Source organism: Perca flavescens, chromosome 7, assembly GCF_004354835.1.
Source record: "Perca flavescens isolate YP-PL-M2 chromosome 7, PFLA_1.0, whole genome shotgun sequence".
NCBI lineage: Eukaryota > Metazoa > Chordata > Actinopteri > Perciformes > Percidae > Perca > Perca flavescens.
In genome coordinates this window covers 9846710-9869294 of record NC_041337.1, presented here as the reverse complement: position 1 = coordinate 9869294, position 22585 = coordinate 9846710, and the positions used below count along the sequence as shown (strand labels likewise).

The 22585-nt window shown below is 39.4% G+C and overlaps 1 protein-coding gene across 3 annotated transcripts; it reads right to left on the bottom strand.

Annotated features, from left to right (window-relative positions):
• Positions 1 to 745: 745 nt before the first annotated feature.
• pan2 (poly(A) specific ribonuclease subunit PAN2) lies at positions 746 to 16566 on the bottom strand. Of its 3 annotated transcripts, none has more exons than XM_028583661.1 (26): positions 16449 to 16566; positions 15695 to 16000; positions 15423 to 15592; positions 15150 to 15270; positions 14922 to 14999; positions 14565 to 14835; positions 13634 to 13979; positions 12006 to 12102; positions 11287 to 11406; positions 11065 to 11184; positions 10645 to 10773; positions 10320 to 10519; positions 9668 to 9816; positions 9428 to 9534; positions 9219 to 9317; positions 8281 to 8369; positions 7766 to 7952; positions 7531 to 7668; positions 7338 to 7397; positions 7162 to 7252; positions 6917 to 7074; positions 4978 to 5121; positions 4073 to 4252; positions 3862 to 3955; positions 1682 to 1885; positions 746 to 1029 (listed from the first exon to the last, which is right to left on the bottom strand). In XM_028583661.1, exons 2-26 carry the CDS (start codon positions 15980 to 15982, stop codon positions 995 to 997), a joined length of 3675 nt encoding a protein of 1224 aa, XP_028439462.1. In that variant the 5' UTR covers positions 15983 to 16000; positions 16449 to 16566; the 3' UTR covers positions 746 to 994. The 3 variants fall into 3 exon arrangements, with proteins under 3 accessions (XP_028439462.1, XP_028439463.1, XP_028439464.1); XM_028583662.1 differs by having other exon boundaries at positions 1694 to 1885; XM_028583663.1 differs by having other exon boundaries at positions 7766 to 7910.
• Between the last annotated feature and the right edge of the window lie 6019 nt (positions 16567 to 22585).

The window sequence follows — 22585 nt, the reverse complement described above, 5'->3', positions numbered from 1 at the left end:
AAAAAAAACGAGAGACCGAGCTTGGAATTAAAATGGAAGATGAACATTAGTCTACTCTTAGTGCGCAACAATTTTATTTTTAAATGTAATCTACAGTATGTTCACTTGTACTCTGTTACAAGTAAAAGTCTGCAAATCCTAATTATGCAAAAGGGCGGACGTATTTAATATTTAGAGTATTAAAAGTACTTGAATGGATTGATATATTATTATATATTACAATGTTGTTAATACGGTTGCACAAGCAGCATTTTTCAGTTGTAGCTGGTTAGTCGTGAGCAGTGAAAAAAAAAAGAAAAGAAAGTAATGTTAACTTGGGTACAAGAAACTTTTTCTCCTCATTCACAGTCCAACTCTCACTGCATGTATGCCTTCTGAAAATCCTCATGTAGCCTACAGATAAAGAAATGTCCTCCTTGTACTGCTGGTGCCTGGGTTCTAAATGCCAATGGGAACGGCCCTAATTTGCCAGTAAACGTTTCAGGAAAATCAACAGGCAAATTTGCAACCAAGCATTCAAAATGCTACACATTTCTCAGAAAGCTGTGAAGCAGACGACACTAAATGAATTGTTACGTTTGAATCGACTTCTCAGAAAGAGCATGTTAATAATGTTAAATATATTTCCCACGTCCTGGTATTAAACACAATGCATCTTATAGTGCTCATGATACATTTATTTATTTACATGCACCAAAAAACATTTTTTTTCTTGTTTTTATTTATTATTATTTATTTATTTTTTTATATATAAAAGGCTCCAAAATCCTAACATACAACTTTTTTTCTGAAAACCTTTCCTGGACAAAAAGTAAAAAAACGTTGACATGATTAAAAGGGTTTAGTCACCGTGCTGAAGTGGACTGTACAGTCAACAAAGACCTTCATAAACACTTCACACAAAGCAAATGCAAATAAGTACACAATATGGCACTAACTGAACTACAGTAGATGTCAGCCAACACGGTTGAGTGGGAAGGTGTCACGGTGCAGCTCACAGCCCCATCACAGAGGGAAACACAGCAGCACCTGTTGAAGGAAGGACAGTGCTTTCAATCCACTCTGACTCAGTTTCCCATGAAGCCGTCTACTCTGAAGTCATTATGGCATTAGCATCCTCCCCCACGTGTAATTCTTTTTTTTAATTACTTTATTGGGGTGCTTTTCATATCCAATCACATGTTACATATTTTTTCCTTTTGCACTTCAATTTTTTACAGTCTTATATTATTTAATAACACAAAAAGAACCCCAGAAAAAAAAGAAACAAAACTAGAAAAACAAAACAAGAAATAATATATATATAAAAAAATAAATAAAAAATAAACGTTAATATGTATGTAAGTGTGTGTACGTGCTTGTGTGCGCGCGTTCCTGTGTGCTTGTGTATGCTCCTGTATATGTATGTGTGTGTGTGTGTGTGTGTGTGTGTGTGTGTGTGTGTGTGTGTGTGTGTGTGTGTGTGTGTGTGTGTGTGTGTGTGCGTGTGGATGCACTACAACCTATATCAAGCCATTGAAATACTTTGTTATTTTATCTAATATGTGTTTGGGATATATTTTCTTCCACTTTTCTAAGCTATTACTAGCTATGAAAGTGAGCTTTTCCATTTCTAATACTTGTTCTATTGTGTTATACCATAGATATAATTGTATACATGTAATTCAATGTTACGTCGTACTTTTTGGGCTACCTTGACCATCTCCGGTGTCCGATTCCGGGACTTTCCAGTCCATCTGGCGGCCTTTTTCGTACAGTCCCTTCAGGACCTTCCTCACTTCGTCGTTCCCCCCCCCGCGACTCAGCTCCAGGTACTTCCTGTAGAGCTGCAGAGCGGTGCGTGCGTCTTCTATGCTGTCGTGGGTTTCCCCCTGGATGCTGAGGTCTGGGAGCCACACAGACAAACGGACGTTTAGGAATGACTAGTCATCAGGACTCCTGTGGCTGCATCTCAACCGTTAAGCAACAGTTTAAAATGCGGATATTTGGAATGTTCTAAATTATTCCCTTCTTTGTATTAAACACAACAACTTGTTATTGTTTCTGCACTACAATGGTACTGTTACCACACTGCACATAGCTGTACATATCGGTCTATATGGTTCATACTGAATATCCATATTTATTCTGTTTGTCTTAAAATAATACACTTTATATATCTATATTATTCTTACTACTATTATGTTACTGCTACTACATTGCACGTATCTGTACATGTTGTTTATACATTGTTCATATTACATAGCCATATTTATTCTGCTCTTAAAAGGTAACTGCTAACACACTGCACATATTTATATTTAATTTATATTACTCTAAACCACCTTCTGTAAACCAACTGTACACTACTGTCTACACTGCACTATATATCTTGTCCTGTCTATACTTGTATATCACATTGTGCTTTTCTGCTCTTTTTGCACTTCTGGTTGGACGCAAACTGCATTTCGTTGTCTTTGTATTTGTACTCCGCACAATGACAATAAAGCTGAATCTAATCTACTCTTCGAGACATTTGAGTCTTGAACTGCAATCGACCAACTGATGTTTAAAGGTGTAGACACATATAGCCGACGGCCGACCGGTGACAGAAAACCCCGTCGATATGATCAGTCGCGTCCCCGAGGTCCAAAAAACTGCCACAGAACAGACCAAACAGACGAGAGGAGACGAGACGTAATAAGTCTCTATAACAGCAGGCGGCGCTAATCTGTAATGTCGCCCAAGAAATGAAAACCGGCAGCTGATTGGACGAACGCGTCACATGGGTTTGTATTCGCCTGAAATTCAGACCTGGACTGTCATGGCGGCCGTTCAGAATACGATCTCATATTGTACTAAAATAGTTCACGGAAACGTGTTTCTGAAAACATTTTAAGAGAGAAATAGGCCATGCAGTTGCTGAATCTGTCTTCATTTCAGCTCAACAAAGGTCAGTTTAAAAGATTTTCATCAGATTTTGAGAGACTGTAGTCACCTCATTCCGCTCGTCATTTCCGGGTGAGTCCCGACGGCCCTGCCGCCGACCGAACAAGTCAGGTCAGCCAAAATGAACGCCGACAGGCCCCCAGACTGACGACGGCACGGGACACACCGAACAGACTTGAGTCACTGAGCTCGCCAGACCGATAATCGGCCTGATGTGTCCCGGCCCTAAGCCGCCTGCATGTCCACAGAAATGTCAGATAATCAATTAATAATTTGGGAGCAGACATGAAGTTGTGTGTGCTTTATTTGCTTTGACCCTGAATCTGTGCAGCGGTCTACTTTATTGGTTTCTCCCTAAAAGGTGCAATCACAGATTGTTTTGGCCACTTGGAGGCAGCAGAAACAAGCTGTAAAAACATGAACAAGTTATCACGTTTTAAGTTTGTAAGGTGAACTTGTTAGCGTACAGTTGCTTATTTACACATCCAGCACACAGAGCAACATTAGCATTTATTTGGAGTCATATGTGTGTCCACCTGATAAATGTAAGTTATCCGTTTTTGTGTCTCTATCAACTCCGGAGAGAAAATATCGGTCTCTTTAGTTGCTAAATGCTCCACTATGTTCACCAGCTAGTCTCCAACTGGTTCTGTCTACTGTCTGGTGCTGAACAGGTTGTGAAGTGGATTGTTAGAGCTTTGCCACCTTCTGCAGATGAAAACGACGAGCGGTGAGACGTGAAAGAGAAAGAAAACTACAAAATGCGGGCCAGAAAGCTGAACAAGGAACCAAAGGACGCTTTCAAAGCTGTGTAGAGTCGAAGTAACTGCAGTAGGGTGATAATTCTCGGCAGATTCGTCACTGCGAGCGACCCCTTTCACATCACGTGCAGTCCTGTGTTCTGAAATATAGATTATAGCCGCCTTTACTTACCTAGAAAGTACCAGGCGAGAAATCTCAGAGAAATCATCCTCTTTCGGGGTAAATGGAACAGGTAGACAGTGTCGACGACTTGGTCCTTTAGAACCTGAAAAACAGCAAAGAAACAGACTTAAGTCACCTGTGTTTCCCTTGTACTACACAGTCAACTGTAAATTTAAATTATTTACAAAACAAATCTGACTTGAGTTGTGAAATAACATACCAGTAGATTAATGACCCGAAAGTCCTTCTGTAAACCGTGACCAACAAAGCGGACTCCCGTGTCGATGAGGAAGCGCAGCTTTAAGTACGTGGACTTCAGTGTGGTCAAATGCTTTGAAGAAATCTTTGCATCCAAGTCTCCTGGTTTGATGCCAGAATATTGTGTCAAATAGTCCACCACCTGGGAGAACAGACATTCAGAAGGGTCAGGGGTCTACACATGTACAACAATTTTTTATAGAATTAAGTTTGGAAAAGCACTGTACCTCTTCTTCAGGGTTAATGTTTCATAACTAATGAATAAAGACTTTTCTATCAAGTGGGCAGAAAGTACTCTCTAGACCAAGGCCGCCCAATTTGGGGCCCGCGGGCCAAGTTTGTTTTGGCCCAGCATGGCATTTGACACACTCGTGCTTAATCTCCTCTTGTTTTGAAAGTGCTGTAAAATCCTTACCGTACTGTAAAGCACAGTGATGGTAAATTTCCCTATTAGATAAGTACGTTTTATCTACAAAGAATTACGGTATTCTTTAACATCTATCTTAACATCTTATTTTTGGCCCATGGCCTTCAATCCAGATACATTTTGGCCCTTGGTATTGCTCTAGACAAACAAGGGACAAGGGATCAATCATCGTGACCCAAGCACAAGAAAAGATCAGGAAATCTTTCTGTAATTCTTACTGATTGTGCATCAGTAATTGAACTGCAAACAAAAGAAAACCTCTCTTCTAATTTCTTCTTTTTGTTATCAACACGGACAAAAGGACACCGTTTAGTGACAATGAAGGCAACATGATAGAGGTAGTGACGGGGGGGGAAAAGGTGTCAGTCAGGGGTATCCTGTTTGCACAATATTCAATACTTCCTTTAAAAGGTTATTTTTCTGTATTTTTGGCTGTTTACCTGCTCCTGAGTGGAGATGTAGTCATCAATGAAGGGCACCCCCTCGTTGGGCCCCTGGCCCCTCACACAAGTGATCCTGGCCACGGACATCTGGCTGGGCTTGATGGTCGACTTGGTGCCGTCACTGCGAAGCTCTGCCTCTTCCTGCAGACACACACAGTCATAGGCCAGCTTTATTATAGAAGACTTAACAATAACAAAAACAGTATTATTATGAGCATAAACACACTGTAAAATGTATGAGATGTTTGATCATAGATTTGAAAAACATTTTACTCTAAACAGAGTGTAAAACAATAAAGCATTAATCACATTGAGGTGATTCAAGTTAGACTATCATTTAGTTTTTTTCATAATATATCAGGCCACTATTTCTCTTTTTTTTTGGAATATCAGTTTGTCCATGTTTCCTTGCGAGAAAAAGAAAATGTATTAAGTTTTAGTTCTGATATGAAAGACTTCACTCTAACTCACCTGACACAAACAAGGAAATCAAAAAGAATAATTTGGTAAACAGACCTCCGTAATAAAAGGTGGGGTCTGCGATTCTGGAGAAAGATTGTTGATATTTGAACTCAACACCTAAACAGACACACCGCCTCCCGTCAGTGCTCCTTCAGAACGTTAGCATGTGCCAGGTGGACTGTCCCTCTCTCTTTACACGTCCATGGCCTTTCCCCTGTCCTGTGCACCAGCACGAACGCAATAATGTTGTGTGGCTTGGTCCCAGATGCTTTGTCGGTTTCCCCATTTATAGAGCCAGGGCTGGGTATGAACTAGGCATGTGCCGGTATGAGATTCTGATGGTATGATAACCATCAGAAGCCATTTATTTTCCTCCATTGAACACAATATATTTTATTTTTAAACACACTGCACGCTGGCAGGGAGAGGGATTTCTAGACTGCGCGTTCGGTCCTTGACGACTTATAAAAAAAAAAAAAAAAAAAACAGCTCATACCTTAGAGACGGTATGACAGGAAATGTTAGTGGTTTTGAAACAGAGACTTTTTCAAACCTCGGTATACCTTGAAACCGGTTCCCGGACCATGCCTAGTACTAACACCTTTTTTTAAGCACACACACAGAACAGAAAGCTAGCAGACCGTGAGGAGATATTCGCTAAATTTGACAAAACATGTAATGGATTAGAATCGCAGACTCCACCTTAAACTACCAATGTCAAAAGAAAATTGAGTAGCATATGGGTTACCGGGTTTCTAATCGACTTTTCACAACTATGCATGTGCACGACAAAGACTTTGAAAAAAAAAATAAAAAGATGAAAATCTATGCAGCAGAACCACAGATAGATAGATAGATAGACAGATAGATAGATAGATGTTTTATTCCATGCATTCCTCTCCCTTGTCAAAACCTAACGCCGCCATTAGCCATATTCCAACTGCGTCAGAGATTTGGGTGTGTTATGCTAGTAGCAGCTATTGTAGCTCTGAGACACTAGCCTGCAGCAGAGATGAGAAACAATCTACAGAGGTCTCACTTCTTTCTAACTCCGCACCCCAAGATTTATTTAAATTTTCAAACTTATAGTATTCAGCGCAAATTTATCAGACTATGCACAGCTCCCTCTTCCAACTTCCAACTACAACTGAAAGGACACGACGCTGAAGTTGGCATCCGATTCGCAGCTTCCGATTCGGCAGTTAAGGGGAAATTTAAGGGAAACTTAAAACTGTCCGATTCAGCAGGGAAACACAATTTACATTGCTGATCCTCCAAAATATGAGCAGGAGTAGGGGAGGAATCTGATTACTGACGGCTGATTGTATACTCGCTTTTACAGTAACTTACTCAACTTGTAAACATGTTTTCTGATTAACTGAGTTCTCAGAGTAACCTGGTTTCTTGAGTGCATGTAAACATCCTGTGTGACAGAGTGCGGTAAACACACAGTGGCATTATAATCCAGACTCACCTGATTGAGCGTGACAAACTCAGCGTCCAGCCCCACCAAGTCATTGGCCTGCGGCATCTCGCTGACCATGAGGGGGATGAAAGTGGCGTGACTCTTCCGCTGCTTCCGAGCCAACGAGGCCTCCGTCAGCAGCACGCTGGCGTCTATGGGATTTTTAACTGAGGCAGACAGCATAGCATGAGCAGGTAAATGAATGAATGTCAACCTACAAGTAAAATCTCCAGATGTAATGTCCTAAAACTCACTGCGGAGGTCATATTTGGTGTGGTAGTTCCTCTTGGCATAATACAGAATGCCTGGCACTTTCCAGCTCACATCAAACTGAGCAGCTTCGGTCTTTGACAAACAAACAAAAAAAATTATACTTTTACAGGACTCCAAACGTGACATTTCATTAGCATAATTTCAATCAAATATTTACCTTGTCAATTGGCTCAATTAAGAAATCATTGAAGAGGTACCACTGCTGATGTGTGACTCCCTGAAATAAACATTTTAAAAGTCAGTTTTCAAACACAGATTTGATGTGACCCAGTATAACACATCGACGACGCTGTGGCTCAACTTCGCAGAAGCAAGACTCTCTCAGACTGCATTTTCTAATGTAAGCTCACCTCCTTTCTTTGATGGTACGTCTCTCCCACCTTGATGTGTGCAACCAAGTTCCCACCTGCGCGAGCGTCCAGGATATGAGGCACCGTGACCACCAAGTCATAAACAGAGGCGCCCTCCTCCTCTTCAGCAGCACTTAACTGATCGGAGACCATGTTAACGAGAGTCGGGAGTAAATCTTAACTCCCAAAAATAAAAAAATTAATCAGTGTTTGATTCAAACGCTTCCTTGCTCACCTCCTCTCCTTCGGGCCAGCTGCTGATCTCCAGTCCCTGACTTTTGCTGATGGACATCTTGAGAGTCAGAGGGATCCAGACATGTCGCAGATCCTCCGCCCGCGTGTCGAAGGTGATGCCCTCCATGCTGCATATGTCCTCCCCGCTACAAGGACGTACAGTGTTTGTGTGATATGTTATTCCAGAGCTGAAACAATTAGTCAATTAGTTGATAGACAGAAAATTGATTAGAAACTAAATTGATTATCTATAAATTGCTTAAATCAATTTTTGCCAGACGTGATAGATACAGATTTCTTCTTCAGGATGTGATGGTCTTCTCTCTTTTATATTATTTTTGACTCTTGTTTGGACCAAACAAGGTATTCAAAGGGAAATTACAATGGGGCTTTTCTTTACTGTTTTCGCATGTTTTATTGACTGAACAAATCATTGATTAATTAAAAACCTTAATCCACAATAGAAATAACCAATGATGCAACCCTATTTATTTGATATTATAAAAGGGATCTCACTCCAAGCACCACTCGGTGGGCATGGGTGGGGGCTCTTTGGGTTTTGCAGGTTCCTGCGCCTCTTTCTGCATGGCCTTATTGAAGGCGTACTGTGAAGAAAAAAGAAAAACAATCACATAATTAATTTAACTAACGGCAGGCAAGTCATGAATTAATCTTAAAAGTGCATTTGAAACTTGCAAGGATGGAAATTAAATAGAGATGCAGCGATAGATCGGCCGGTGACCGGAATTGGCCGGTTTTCACATGCTTGGCCATGACCGGCGACCGGCAGGTCAGTCTGACATATGCCACAATGCTACAATTAACTGACAACATAAGTTATACGAGTTACAGTTCTCAAGGACGCACGCACACACGGACGCGACAGCACAGTCTCTTTTTCCTTTCTCTCAACTTTTCCGCCGTGTGTCGCGGTGCGAAGCGCATGTCCGCGCTATTCTCGCACATGTAGGGAACCTCGTGAATTAACCTGCAACATGTCAGCTGTTTGGAAATTCTTCAGCGTGTGTGCAGAAGATAACAAGTTTGCAATATGCAACACCTGCAAGGAAAAAGTAGGGCGTGGAGGGACGACACCAAAAACCAAAATCAAATTTTTTTAGTTGGATATTGGATGTGAAAAGAAGGAAATGGTTCTAACATTGCACTTTAGATGTGGGTGAATTTCCCACACCAGGAGTAATTAAATATATAGTATATTTTATAGTGATCCATTATCTGTTCAAAAAATGTTCTATGTTCTGTGCAAAATGTTCTATTAAAGAAAAGATAGAAAATAAATATTTGCATGTGCTGTAAAGTGGTTAGAAAAAATGAAATCGGAATCAGCTAAAATCGGTATCGGCTGGCCTAACTCAATGAAAATCGGAATCGGCCTAGAAAGTTGTAATCTGTGCATCTCTAAAATGAAACCAAAATGACATTTATTCATTTACCTCCGCCTGAACCTTCCAGAATTCAGCCTCTTTAGCACTGTTCACCTCGCAGTTGATGACCAGCACATCTGGAAGACATCGGATGTTGCGTGTCTGCACCTACAGTAGCACATAGACGCATGATGCAGAACAGGGTGGAAATCAGACTGTCAGGTGTACTGTCTGTTAATATGAGCTGCTGATGGGTCCGAGATGGAGCTGTAACTCACTGTGGGTTGATACTTCTCACAGTTTTCACACCACGCCTGAGTGCTCTGCTCCAGACAGATGCTTTTCTTCAAGATCTCAGCAAAGTCGTATTCCTTTACAGTTTTCTCTGAAGAGTCAAAAGAGAAATGAATATATTGTCTTTTATCTGCCCCAGGTTCCCTATACACTAGTGTATCAGGGCAAGACAGCTACACAAGACTATCCTTGCCCAGCAGTGTGAAAGAGTACTTTAAATGCACCTTGAGAGTTCTGTTCAGGGTAATGCATGGTGAAGAGCAGCGTGAGGGAGGAGCGGACCGTCTCCTTACCACAGCGACACAGGCTGCTGTTCTCAACTTCACATCCAAACAGTTTCCCGATGGCGGACTCCCCAGAGGAACCCAGAGAACTGTATAAATGGACCATCGACACAACACAAACAAATTACATCTGCCCTTAACTTGTTTTTGCAAAAGCTTTGTGCCTAGTAGGGCTGGGTATCGTTAAAAATATTCCTGGTATAGACCTCGATACCATACTTTTTTACAATATCAATTTTATAAAACAAAAAGAAGTTACAACATTACACGTTCCGGCACAACTCTTTATTTACTTTTCAGCTCCTACTAGTCCGTGAGCCCTGTCTCTGTGTGCAACGTAGAGATTTTCCTGCGTGTCTCTACGACGTGTAACGCTAAACAGCCAATTACAGACATTATTAGATCTTGGTAAAAGCATGCTCCTTAGGTATTGAAATTGGGTATTGAATGATGAAGCATTTTTAGATACTCAATACTTTAGAGGCAGTTCGGTCGGTGCCTAAAATGTATTGAATTTGGTACCCAGCCCTAGTAGAATACTTTCAGTCTCTGTCCTGGACATGTCAGAAGCTTTTAATTCGACTGCTCTGACCTGCTGCTGGCTCCCCTGTAGGCCTGTGGGCCCTCCTGTTCCTGTGTCTCCTGGTGGAGCTGGGTGAGGATGAAGCGGTTCCAGCTCTGGATTAAGCGGCCGAGTCTGGCCTTCCCAGTTTGCTCATCCGAGTCAGCAAGGATGAGACCCAGCGCTGAGGCTTCTGGGATGGTACGAAATGCTCGGAGGAAGTTACTGGCCTTGAGAGGAGGAGATAGAAGAGGTTGGATTGGGAAATCTACATGGGAGACAATGTGCAGTTGCAACACAATGTGGATTAGGGATCGAACTTCTGTTATTGAAAGAAACAATAACAAATATGTACCTGACATGGATCTCCTCGTGACAAATCCAACATGTGGAAGAGGAAGCCGAGCTCACAGGCCAAGCAAAACTCCTTCTGGCACAAATGATTCTGCACTAGACACCGGATTGGCTCCAGGAAATATAATACCTAACGTGCCAACAAAGAAACAGGAGAAAAACAACTCTGCATGGGTCAAAAAACAACAATCTTGACCATAAACACAAACAAAGCCCAAAATTGACCAAATCTAATGGTTAGAACTATATGGAGAGTGACGCAAGTATTAACTATCCTGGGTATGGTCTATTTAAGTCAATGGGAGGGGAGAATGTTTTAAGATCATTAATGCTAACAAAATCTAACATTAAAATCTTATTAAACCCAAAAAAAAAAAAAAATCTTTATTTAAAATCACTAAAACCCTTCCTCGTTTCTTACCTGGATCATGCAGTTGCAGTAGGCGTTGGGGATGTGAGGCTCCAGGCCAGCAAACAAGGTTCTGTTGTAATGTTTGAAGTCAAAGTCCTCCAGTCCAAGTTTGGAGTATTTAATTGTGACCTGAATGACAATATTTTTCATTTTTATACAAAGCAACAGTAAAAATTTTTAAATGATTTTAAGATAGAAATCAGCTAAAAACCATAATGAAATGCATCCAACCTTTCTGTATTTTTTGGGCACCATGTAGAGGTGTGGCTCTTCATCACGCCCAATTGGTGATTCAGGGACCTGGTTGTAATTATCATAATCAAGCTCCACATCTTTAACTTTGTAAGGAACCTGAAACCAACACAGAAAATAGATATTAGATTGAAATTAGGACTGATCGTAGGATCGTGATTATGATTTCGGCTCCCAATGATCACAAAAACAGAATAATCGAGAAAAACAATTATTTAGCTCATTATGTTTTGCAAGTAAACTCTTATTTTCTCTTGTGTTCTGAATGAAAAAATAAAGTTTAAATAGGAAAAGTATTAAGGCAAATTTCACAGTTGTATGTGTTTTTTTTTACTGTTGATTTATTTAACTTTTTCCTGTTTTTTAAGTTCAATAATTGCAACATCTTTCCAAAAGTCAACAAGTAATCGTGTTATATTATCGTGATTTCAATATTGACCGAAATAATCGTGATTATATATTTTTTCCATAATCGAGCAGCCCTAGTTGAAATGTACAAACGTGACATTGCTAATTAGTTTGTTTAATTAGTTTGTTTGCCAAATCTGAATGTAGTGGAAATGAAACAACACTAAGGCTATTAACAAAATATGTGTTTTGTTGTTTATGTGTTTAACCATTTCATGTTTTTTGACAGCTTCCACAATAACAAATGGCTGATGTAAAGTAAAGATCTACATTGTATGTTTTCGACATGCCTGGTTCCGCGGGCGGGTACGAGGATTTGCTGCGTAACCAATGAAGCCAACCGTTTTCATTGTGCGCAGGATTTCTGGGTCCACAGGGGGAGCTCGTCTGTTGGAAAGAATAGTGTTTTTAGAGGAAAACCTTTAATAAATGGGAGGAGTTAAAAAAATAAACAAACAGGGAATGCTCACCACTAGCCAAATACTGTAAGTGATACACTCAAATGCCAATTTATTAGGTACACCTAGCTTTAACTTATGCAGTCTAAACAACAGCTACATGTACATCAATAAGGGTAGACTCATTATATATATGAAAAGCCTTGAAGGTAAGATTTATTACAGGATTGTGGTACCTAATAAACTGAGTGAAGGCTCTCAAAAATGAATAAGCATCATCTGATTGTGCTGTTACATATGAACTAATCTCCCTGGCATGGGAAAGTGTTTGTTCTTCAGTGTTTCGCCTGAGCAATGAGAACCATTTTTTAGACTGAAAATGTGTCATGTTTTATTCAAAATTGGGCCACATTTGCTAAATCACTTTTATGAAATCTGGACAGCAAAACTAACATACATTTTTGTATTGTATTCCAATTAAAATTGGTTATATACAAATGTGATGTGGCCCTCAAATTGTTCAATTTGCGACTCACTACATGACCAACACTGACATAACTTCAAGAGAATTTTTTGGTCATAACTGCAAAAAAGAGAAATGAATAAGTTCCACACTGTGACTAAATATTTTCATGGTATGTGCAGGGAGATCATACATCCCAGTGTGATGTTGGCATGTAAAATTTCACCACAAGTTAAAAGAAAAGGCTTTCAAGGTTCTTTATTACTGCTGTTGTCGGCAAATCCCACGAAGAGACTAAAACCAACAATGTGTTTGTCTGTCTCTCAATACTTTCCAACTTCCCTATCTTGTCTATTGCACTCAGTCCCAAGCCCATTGGTTCCTACAGAACATGTCACAAAAATATAGTTTCACGTTTAATAAAGGCTGAATAATTTCCCTAAATAGTTGGTATTAAAAAACTTATTTGACATATATGAAGCGTTGTAAATTTAATGGCTAAGAAATAAGAACTAGGTATGGTGACAGAGCTGGAAACCAAGTGGATGTGTGGGTGTGTGTGTGTGTGGGGGCGGGTGGATTTGTGTAAAAATGGGTGTGTTTTGGGTCAGAAATGTAGAGTAGAAGAATACTGATACCGGTAGGAAATGTATCCTGTTTGGAGTGTGAAATTACAGTATGCTGATATATGTGTTGCTTCTTGATGGAAATAATAAAAATAATTATAAAAAAACAAACAATTTGTGGCTGCAGATTTGGTTCACTGGTGATTATTTCCAGCAGCAGGATGGTGTATTTGAGGTTGACTTGAGATTAACTATAGTGCCCATTAATTACATATTAAAAAGGGACATTTCAACTAGTGCACAGTGTGGCTTGCTGGTGTTTTTAAAAGTGTGTGGACAATTATGGAGCTCTAAGATGCAGAGGAATAACTTACATAATCTCTGGATACACCGAGAATACATATTAGTGTCGTTGCTTTCATTTAGTGTTTCTAATTACCGGTCATAAATAAACAGCTGAGGTAAAGACATATACAGTAGTATACTCCTACCTGGGGCTGGGTGTAGCCACTGCAGTGGACCATTCTGACAGCAGCTGCTCTGTGCTGGTCAGTGGCATGGGGATAAGCGAGAGGGGCAGCAGGTCGTGGTTCCAGTCCAGCTGAGGCAGCGTGTCCACAAGGCAAGGCAGAGCAAACTCTGTCTCCCGGGAGTAATCATTAAATGAAACCTCTGGAGCATCCGACCACAGGTGCACACATCCCCCGGAGTCCCCGAAGGCCAAGGCTTGTTTGCTGGACGATACATCAAAACTCATGAGCACCTGGCCCACAGTGTTGACGTGAAAAATGTCTGCCACATTGGCGAGTCCAGTGGGCTCACAGAACTGGCACTGACCTGGACAAATAAACAGGAGGTGGAACATTACTTCCAAGCTACATTCAAGATTCCTTTTATTGTCATTCAGCAAAACACAGAAATGTAAAGCATGAACGAAATCACGAGTATCGCTCCTTTTAAAAACACAGATTAAAACAGCGTAATCAATAGCGCTCTATGTATATAAAAAATAGAATAAATAATTTCCAGAAGAATATTTATCCCTACGACTATGTGATGTATTGCACTTGTAAATGAATAAATAGTATTGCAATTTGCATAGTAAAACACAGTTTAGTGGTGTTATGTGACAGTATTCAGGAAACATTTTCACTCAATGACCTGAGTTACTAAGGTGGTAACTGTAACTAAATAGGGGTACATGTAGCCTGGACAATCATTTGCAAGTACCACTATTCAGGAAACACTTCTACTGTAGTTACTTAGGTATTAGAGTGTGATGCTAAAATACTAAAATGATGATGTTATTATAACGTTAAGCATGTGTCACATGTATTGACCAAACTCTCCAAGAGAAATAAGTCTACAAAGACACGGACTACAGAACTGCATGAAAGTAACCCAACTTTGCCTGGCTGATACCTGTCTGGGAGATGATCGCCAGGCGTGACGTGTAGGTCGGAATGAAGCGCAAGAAGACGGGGTCCACATGCACCTGAAGGGGCGTTACAGCTCGCATCATACGGAGGTCGTACACCATGAGGAATCGGTCGCACGCCAACCCATTCATCCCTCGGCTGGAGAACCCGCACGCAGCCAGAAGGTTTCCATGAACGTCGAAGTCTGAGAGGCTGCCAGAGAACGCATCAAACTCATGCTCCGTCTTGAAGCTACGCAAGTCCCGAAGGGTTATCTGTTTTTAAAGACAGGGTGAATGTGAGTGCTCTGTAAACCAGAAAAAATATCTTTCACAAACTGATTTGATCAAGTCATCCTTACCTTGCCAGAGGTGTGTCCACAGAAAAAGAAACGGCCGGTTTGACGCATTATTGCCACTCCAGGTACCTCAACAGTGAACTGTCAAGTGCACATTACAAGACAGTAAACAGTCAATGACTTGCTTTTAAGTATGTTATTCTTACATTAAATGGCAAATTATGTCATGTTGCCTTGTGATGCATGCATAGATGGTTGTGGATGTTGATAAACATTATCCCAATCTCTCACCTTTTGAGTTTCTTGAACGGTATTCAAGTCGAATTCAACCGCATAGTTTTGTAATCCACCTATGAGCAAGGTGTTGTTATCGGTCATGAGAAGACTGTGCATATCGGCTCCTTCCTCCATCCTGGAATGCACGCGTACATTGGCAATAATCATAAACTTGAATCAATGAATTATGTGAGAGAATACATAAGTTTAAGGCTGCAGTTTGTCTAAAATAAATCTCAATCAAAGAACAAGGAAATTTTTTTCCAGTGAATAGTTTGTGACACTTACGGATAATCAAACATAACAAGGCCCCCACGAGTGTGGCATTTAAGGTTACACTTGGAAAGGAACAGGACGCCTGTTTCCAAACTCTGAATGTGTCTGATGTCATCTGCTGCATGTGCTTGAAAAGAGGAGTGGCGGCCCATTGTAGGTCCGAAGAACGAGGTCACATGACCCTGAAGAGAATAATTGAAGGAATAAGCATTTGTGTATCTTAATTTAGCAGCCGGCATGTTTTAGAAAGTCTATATTCCATCATAATAAAATCATAATCTTACTCTGTGGTTTCCCATCCAGAGCATTTCCTCCTGGAGATCAAAATGTGTTGCAGTGACTGGGATGCCAACTTCTGAAACTGCACTGTGTAGCTCTGAGAACATCCCCTCCATGAGGTGCACAGGCTCCGGGCCTGTCACGGCAAGCCCCTCTGGGTCAAGTTCCACACCCTGCAGTAAACTGGGGTTAAGGTGGGGGTCCATGGAGGGCTCCATCCCCGTGTCCAGAGTCCCGTGAAGGCTGGGTGGGTACTCACCCATCCCAGCGTCAAGACCGTCAAAGTTCATCATGAGTACAGCTAAATCAACCTGCAGAGGAAAGACACCTTCTGTAAACAATAATACCACCTCTCACTAATAAACTTTTTTTTTTCTTGATTGTTTTTAATAAACCAAACTCAAGTATCGACCCATAAGGTTATCTTTAAGCTAACTTTAATGTTAGCTTTGGCTTGGCTAACAGTAGCCTCAGAAGCTAAACTATAGAGCCAACTGCTAGAAAAAGCCTTCAAAGCCAATTAATTACTGGAATGTGTTAAAAAAAGAAAAGAAAAAAAAGGCTAAGCTAATGTTTCATCACTTAGCTAGCTACAACAGTTGTGGCTCATTATTGGTCAGCTAGTTGCCGTTAACGGTTAGCTTATCGCTTAGCGTGAGCCAGACACACAGCAATTGTTGGATAGCAGTTGCTACTATACCCACATTACTGGAGAGTGTAATGAACGATTTGAAATATCAATATAAAGTTTACACCGACCTCCTATTGTGATACGATTTACCGTAGAGGAACCCATGCTCACTTCATTGACAACAATAACATTCACACACAAAATAAATTAAAAAATTAAACACTTCCGGAGCAAACAGGGTGCGTTCAAGACCCGCAGTGTCCCCGCAAAAATATTACTCCTCAGCATTTATCTGAGAGCTATTAGTTACTTTTTAGTTCAAGATTTATACATAAAACATATAAAGAGTTTATAGAATATAAATTGTGATAGATTAACTACCCAGCAATAGGCTATATCAGGTTGTTAAAATCAACTCAACTCTACATAAATATATCAATAATATTCCAATATCTGTGTGTGATGACTATAACTCTGAACGGGGACATTTTTTTTACATGAGTACTTTTGAGACTCTAGTAGCCTACATTTTGCTATCACTACTTCTCTAGGGATACATAAGAATAAGAGTATTTTTACTTTTAATGGAGTACTTTGATTCTGTGTTATTGCTACTTTCACTCAGGTAAAATAGTACTTCTTACACCACTGGCTAGTCGTTTGAGATAATTTAATGAATTGCAAATTTCCAGAGCTATGAATCCATACAATCGACAAGTCGATCAACAGAAAATTAACCGGTAACTACTTTAATAATTGATAAATCATTGAAGTCATTTTTCATACAAAAATGCCAAACAATCTCTTGTTTCAACTTTCTAAAAATGAGAGGATTTAAAATTTTTTTTCTGTTTTATATCATATTATACTAAATATCTTTTGGGGTTTGGACTGTTGGTTGGACAAAACAAGACATTTGATAAGTTAAGCTACCATTAGTTGCAGCCCTACAAATTTGTTTTGAGAGTTTGCACCATAGAAGCACTAAAAAAACTGAAATGATAAAGGCTTTACGTCGGGTCCCTGTGTCAAATTCTTGTTTTAAAAGAGTGGGACTGGGATGACAAGGTGGTTAAAATGGGCCCACGGCATAAGTTTGCCCCAGGACCCCTTACTGAATGATTCCATCCCTGGTCTGAACTGTACAAAATATTACCTTTAGTATAAACATTGTCCATGTATTAAAAGTCAACAAATTGAGCAGAAAATGTATTGTTTTCTGTACATTTAAATTGGTAGTAGTCTATCAGTACTCTTTCCACATTTCCCAGTGTTTGAAATTAATGAATAAATAAATCAATGACATAAAAGTCTGCTTTGTTTGATCATTGTTTGGTGCGCTAAGTGAGTCAGTTGCAGGCATAGCTATATTACCCATGGATATTACTACTACCACAGACCATAAATGGGAAAGATTAGGGAAGCACAAAAATATTGCATGCCTTCCCTTATCATTTCCTTTTCTTTAAAAAAAAATTCAGTTGAAAGGCAAAGGTTTTTCTCTGGTAGAGCAGAGGGGCAGATCACAGACACAGATGGAAAGTTTATCCAATCGGTGAGGAGAATTCATTCATTCTCACACTGTAATGTAAAGGTTAATCTCACTTCCTCGACACAACCATAGATGTGAAACTTGATTAGGACACATTTAGGTTAATTGGTGTGTCACATTTACCAGTATTGTCTATCACACACACAAAGTTGTATTATATTACAAGTGTAAATCATTTCAGATAGTAATATTGAGTATTTGGCATTAAAGTAACCCCATATTGATGACTGGAGATCTGGAAATACATAAAATATGAAAAATAGAGGGATATTTAATTTAATATTAGAATTGAAAAAAAAACCTTGTTCATACTTGCCCAGGGTAAGTTTACCTTACCTTTTTCAGTGGTGGAAAGTAACTAAGTACATCTACTCAAGTACTGTACTTAAGTACAGTTTTGACATACCTGTACTTGTCTTGAGTATTTCCATTTTATGCTACTTTATAGTCTACTTCTACTCTACTACTATGACACTTAGGCCTATAGTAACTTTTTACATATAAAAACATGATACACTTTATTTTTTACTTTATTTAACCTTTATTTAACAGGAAGAAACTCGTTGAGATTAAAAATCTCTTTTTCAAGAGTGTCCTGGCCAAGGCAGGCAGCAGTACAACCACACATACATGCAAATACAAAATACACAAAAACACTAAGAACATAAAACAACTAATCTACCCAGTAGTATACGAAGCATCTCAAATTATTATAAAATGTTCTTATTTGTTAGTGATAAAAGAAAACAACGGAATAATATTCTATAACACTGCGAAGCAATGCTGCATACTGAGTAACTTTTACCACACATGTTTCTGATAATACAGGACTTTCACCTGTAATAAAGTAATTTTTGTAGTATTCCCATCTCTTATTTCTTATTTATTTTACTAAGTAACTCTGAGTCTACTTCTTCCAGCACTGGTCTTTATCTTCCCTTTTTGTGTGAATGACAATTACATAATATGATGTAATTATTCTGACCTCATATTGCTCATTTGTCCTGACTGTGTGTTACGTCATTTTTGATTTGCACTCAACATTAACTCACCTGAGGGATGGGGGAAAGCCCTGTGAAGTCATAGTGTGCCACTTAAAAGTAGCGTCGGCTCAACACAACACTCACATCACTCACGGCAGGAGACACTGACCGAACACAGCTCACTAAGAAAAAAGAGAGACGAGAAGAAGAAAAAAAAAGCACAATGGATTCTTGTTTCGCGACCCTTGCTGCCCTCCTCTCGCTTCTCGCGGCTGCGTCCTGCGCTCCGGCCGTGCACTCTCTGCACGATGCATGTGCGGATGTGCGGAGCAGCTCTCTGGAACTCAATCACATTGCCAAAAATGTATCAATAGAGGTAAGTGCTTTTATTTTATTATTAATGCAAAATACTCTCAAAATATTGGAAATAACATTTCCATACAGCCTCCAGAATATGTTTTGTTCACTCAAATTATGTTATGTATGTTTTTTTGTTTTTTTTCACTAATATATTTTCATGTTGAAGCATGTCTTTTATCTAACTAAGTGTCTGTTACCAGCAATATTAGCGATTAGCTATTTTATTGTCAATTTTAAATTAAGGAGTGCTGACTGGGCAGATTTTTCTCACTTGAAACTATCATTAGTTTTAAATTGGCTCCACTTATTTAGGTATATTGACTTTAAATTAGCAGAATATACCAGCATTCATTGCTTGATATCTTTATTTATTTATATAATGCAACATTGTTTTAATCAAATAAAAAAAATGTTACTGAGCATGTTTGTCTCAAATCTATCTGTAAAGGCAAGAAATGGATCCAAGTATGAAATAAATGTCGACACTGATCTTGTTTGGATGGAGGCCAAAGACATGTGTGACCCCGAGAGCCTCAAACAGAAGTCTACGGTAAGCAGCAAAACCAACAATAAATGAAACAAATATCACATGAATGTCAGTATATGCAATCGTATCAGTGACAGCGAGCAAAAAAAACGATGTGACGTCTTTCTCTTCTTCAGACATGTCTTGGGAAGATACTCGACGTCCTGATGAGATACAACTCTTCAGTGGAGAGGGTTGCTCGATTTCAAAGCTGCTCAGAGTTTGTCAGCAAAGTGAAGCCGGCGATTAACGAATTGCACAAAGACATGACAAATTGTGTGATGTCAAAGGCAGGGATGGATGACCAGAAGGTAAGCTTGGTCGCCTGAAATTAAATGTAAAAAAGACAGGTTTATCAGAAGTCTGTGCGGCATTTATCAGATCAAAATTGGTAATAAAGTTGTTGTTTTTTCTGGTTATACAGGAGTCCCACATCAGTAAAGAAAATGCTCAGCCCATTGGTCTCTGGCAGGAGGCTCTGCTGTGCCAATACACCATGGAAAGGCTCTTCTCCTTCTCCATCCTCACGGCTCGAGTCTTTGCTGTTGGTGATCCGGCTCATCACAGAGGCTCCGCTCATAAGTGCATGTAGAGCATTAAATGTTTGCTGACATGCAGCTGTGAATTGTACAAGCATCCCTTCTGTGATCACATTGATCAAAGTTTCCAGTACAGCCTTCAGTCGCTGATAATAGTGTTTCCACTCTTGTTTCTCCCATGTATACATGGCATGTATTTCCAATGGAATTATTATCTAACATATTTATTCTAATCATATTTATTGCATTTATTTATTGATATTTAATATATAATATAAACCAGTTCCGTTTATGCAAAATAAAGACAATATTCATAACCAACAATATGACTTTCATCATCATGTGTGTTATGGTTCATAAATGATGTCATTATGCTGATTATTCTTGGCATTTAAAGCATTATGAGAAGCAATTCCTCACTCAGGTGAGTTAGGAAGTTACCTGCACTTTTCTGTGAATGAATTTACAAAACAACGCTCAGACAAATATGCTGAGACAAGGAGGAAGCTGTGCTTTCCTTAAACACTCCTGCAGCGCTTTTGAGAGCTACAACTTCCTGCATACTTCCTCCCAGTCAGTGTCTCTATTATAATGCTCACTTCTTTTCACTCACACACTCTGATGATGCAATTATTAGTGTGTTTGTAGTACATTTCAATACAAAAAAGGAAGGTGTGACGTTGGGGTAGAGGAAGTAGCAGTGAGCAAAAGGTACCGGAATGCTCAACACGGAAGTTTGTTCTCGGAGTGACTTAATATCCAGAATTTATTCAACCTCTCATCCTGTTTTTGAGGGTAGAAACTCCCAACTTTGCTGTTTACATGGTGGAGTGTCTGCATATCTGCCATGGCCCAAATGATTTATTTAGCACCCGTCTAAAAAGAGACTTTCCAAAGTGCTTCCCGAGAAAGGTGAGCTCATCATGATATGGTCAAATAAGGTGCGCAAACAAAAGGAAATAAATGCATGCATAAAATAACACAACAATAATAAAGTAAGCATATAACAAGATGCACTAGCGCTTCTGTGGAGCTGCAGTGCTCATTATAAAGAAAAGCAAACTGTTGAGGTCCTCCATTTGTTTTTGATGAAGTAAATGTAGTGTAGTAATGGATCAGAGGGTATTGTCTGAATTAAGATCTTTGGCAACCTATGTGAAAAGGGTTTATTATGCTGTGCGCATGAAAAGTGCTGTGCAGGACAGTATAACTGTACATAGCTTTTGATTGTGTGAGGATGATGCATGCAGGAAGCTCAAGTGTTACAGTAAGTCAGTGTCAAGAAAAATAAACGCAAACACTTTGGAATTTGGAAATAGCATGTGAACCCCGTCACAAATGGCCTGTGTAAAAGCTACAAGTCAGGTTTTTCCCTTCAATGAACCGTTCATTGAAGGGAAAAACCTGACTTGTAGCAGTTCAACTGCAATATTGTGCTTACAGTATTAGTTACTGACACTCATCTCTTCAAGCCGAAAGCAATCATGATAAACAATTCCTCTCTCAGAAGAGTTACCTGTACTTTTCTGTGAATTAATTTACAAAACAACATCCAGACTAGGGCTGGGCAATATATCAATAATATATAGATATTGTGATATTAGACTAGATATCGTCTTAGATTTTGGATATTGTAATATGGCATAATTGTTGTCTTTTCCTGGTTTTAAAGGTTGCATTACAGTAAAGTGATGTACTTTTCTGAACTTACCAGACTGCTCAGGCTGCCACCTTGTTATTAAATCCACATTACTGATGACTATTTATCTAAAATCTCATTGTGAAAATATTTTGTCAAAGCACCAATTGTCAACCCTACAATATCTTCAAAATATCCTATTCGAGGTACTCTGTCAAGAATATCATGATATTTGATTTTCTCCATATCGCCCAGCCCTAATCCAGACAAATATGCTGAGTGAGACAAGGAGGAAGCTATGCTTTCCTTAAAAACTCCTGCAGCTCTTTTGAGATCTACAACTTCCTGCATACTTTCTAATTTTTTTCACATGTGCTTTTAGAGTACTTCAGATGAAGTAATATGGAAAAGAAAGGTATAAAAAGGTGGAGGAGAACGATTGGGTTACAGTTAAGGACCTGTCGAAATATCTAAAAGTCACTGAGGTAGTGATTTATGTTGCAGCAATAAGAAAAATATAGGACGACGAAAGCATGGTTCTCCCTTAAAATAAAATTGATGACATTGTCTGAAATTGGCAACCTGAATGTTCTATTATGTTACTGGGACGATGTTCTGTGAAAACCTGAGACAAAAGACAAATAGCCTACCATAACATCATCCTTA

Bases quoted from the DNA above. Each gene is read 5' to 3' on its own strand.
- pan2 (XM_028583661.1), bottom strand. From the start codon at position 15,982: ATGATGAACTTTGACGGTCTTGACGCTGGGATGGGTGAGTACCCACCC. The intron at 15,271-15,422 runs GTAAGTGTCACA...CGTGCATTCCAG, and splicing joins CTTGTTATGTTTGATTATCC to GATGGAGGAAGGAGCCGATA. The intron at 9,318-9,427 runs GTGAGTTACAGC...GTGCTACTGTAG, and splicing joins GTGAGAAGTATCAACCCACA to GTGCAGACACGCAACATCCG.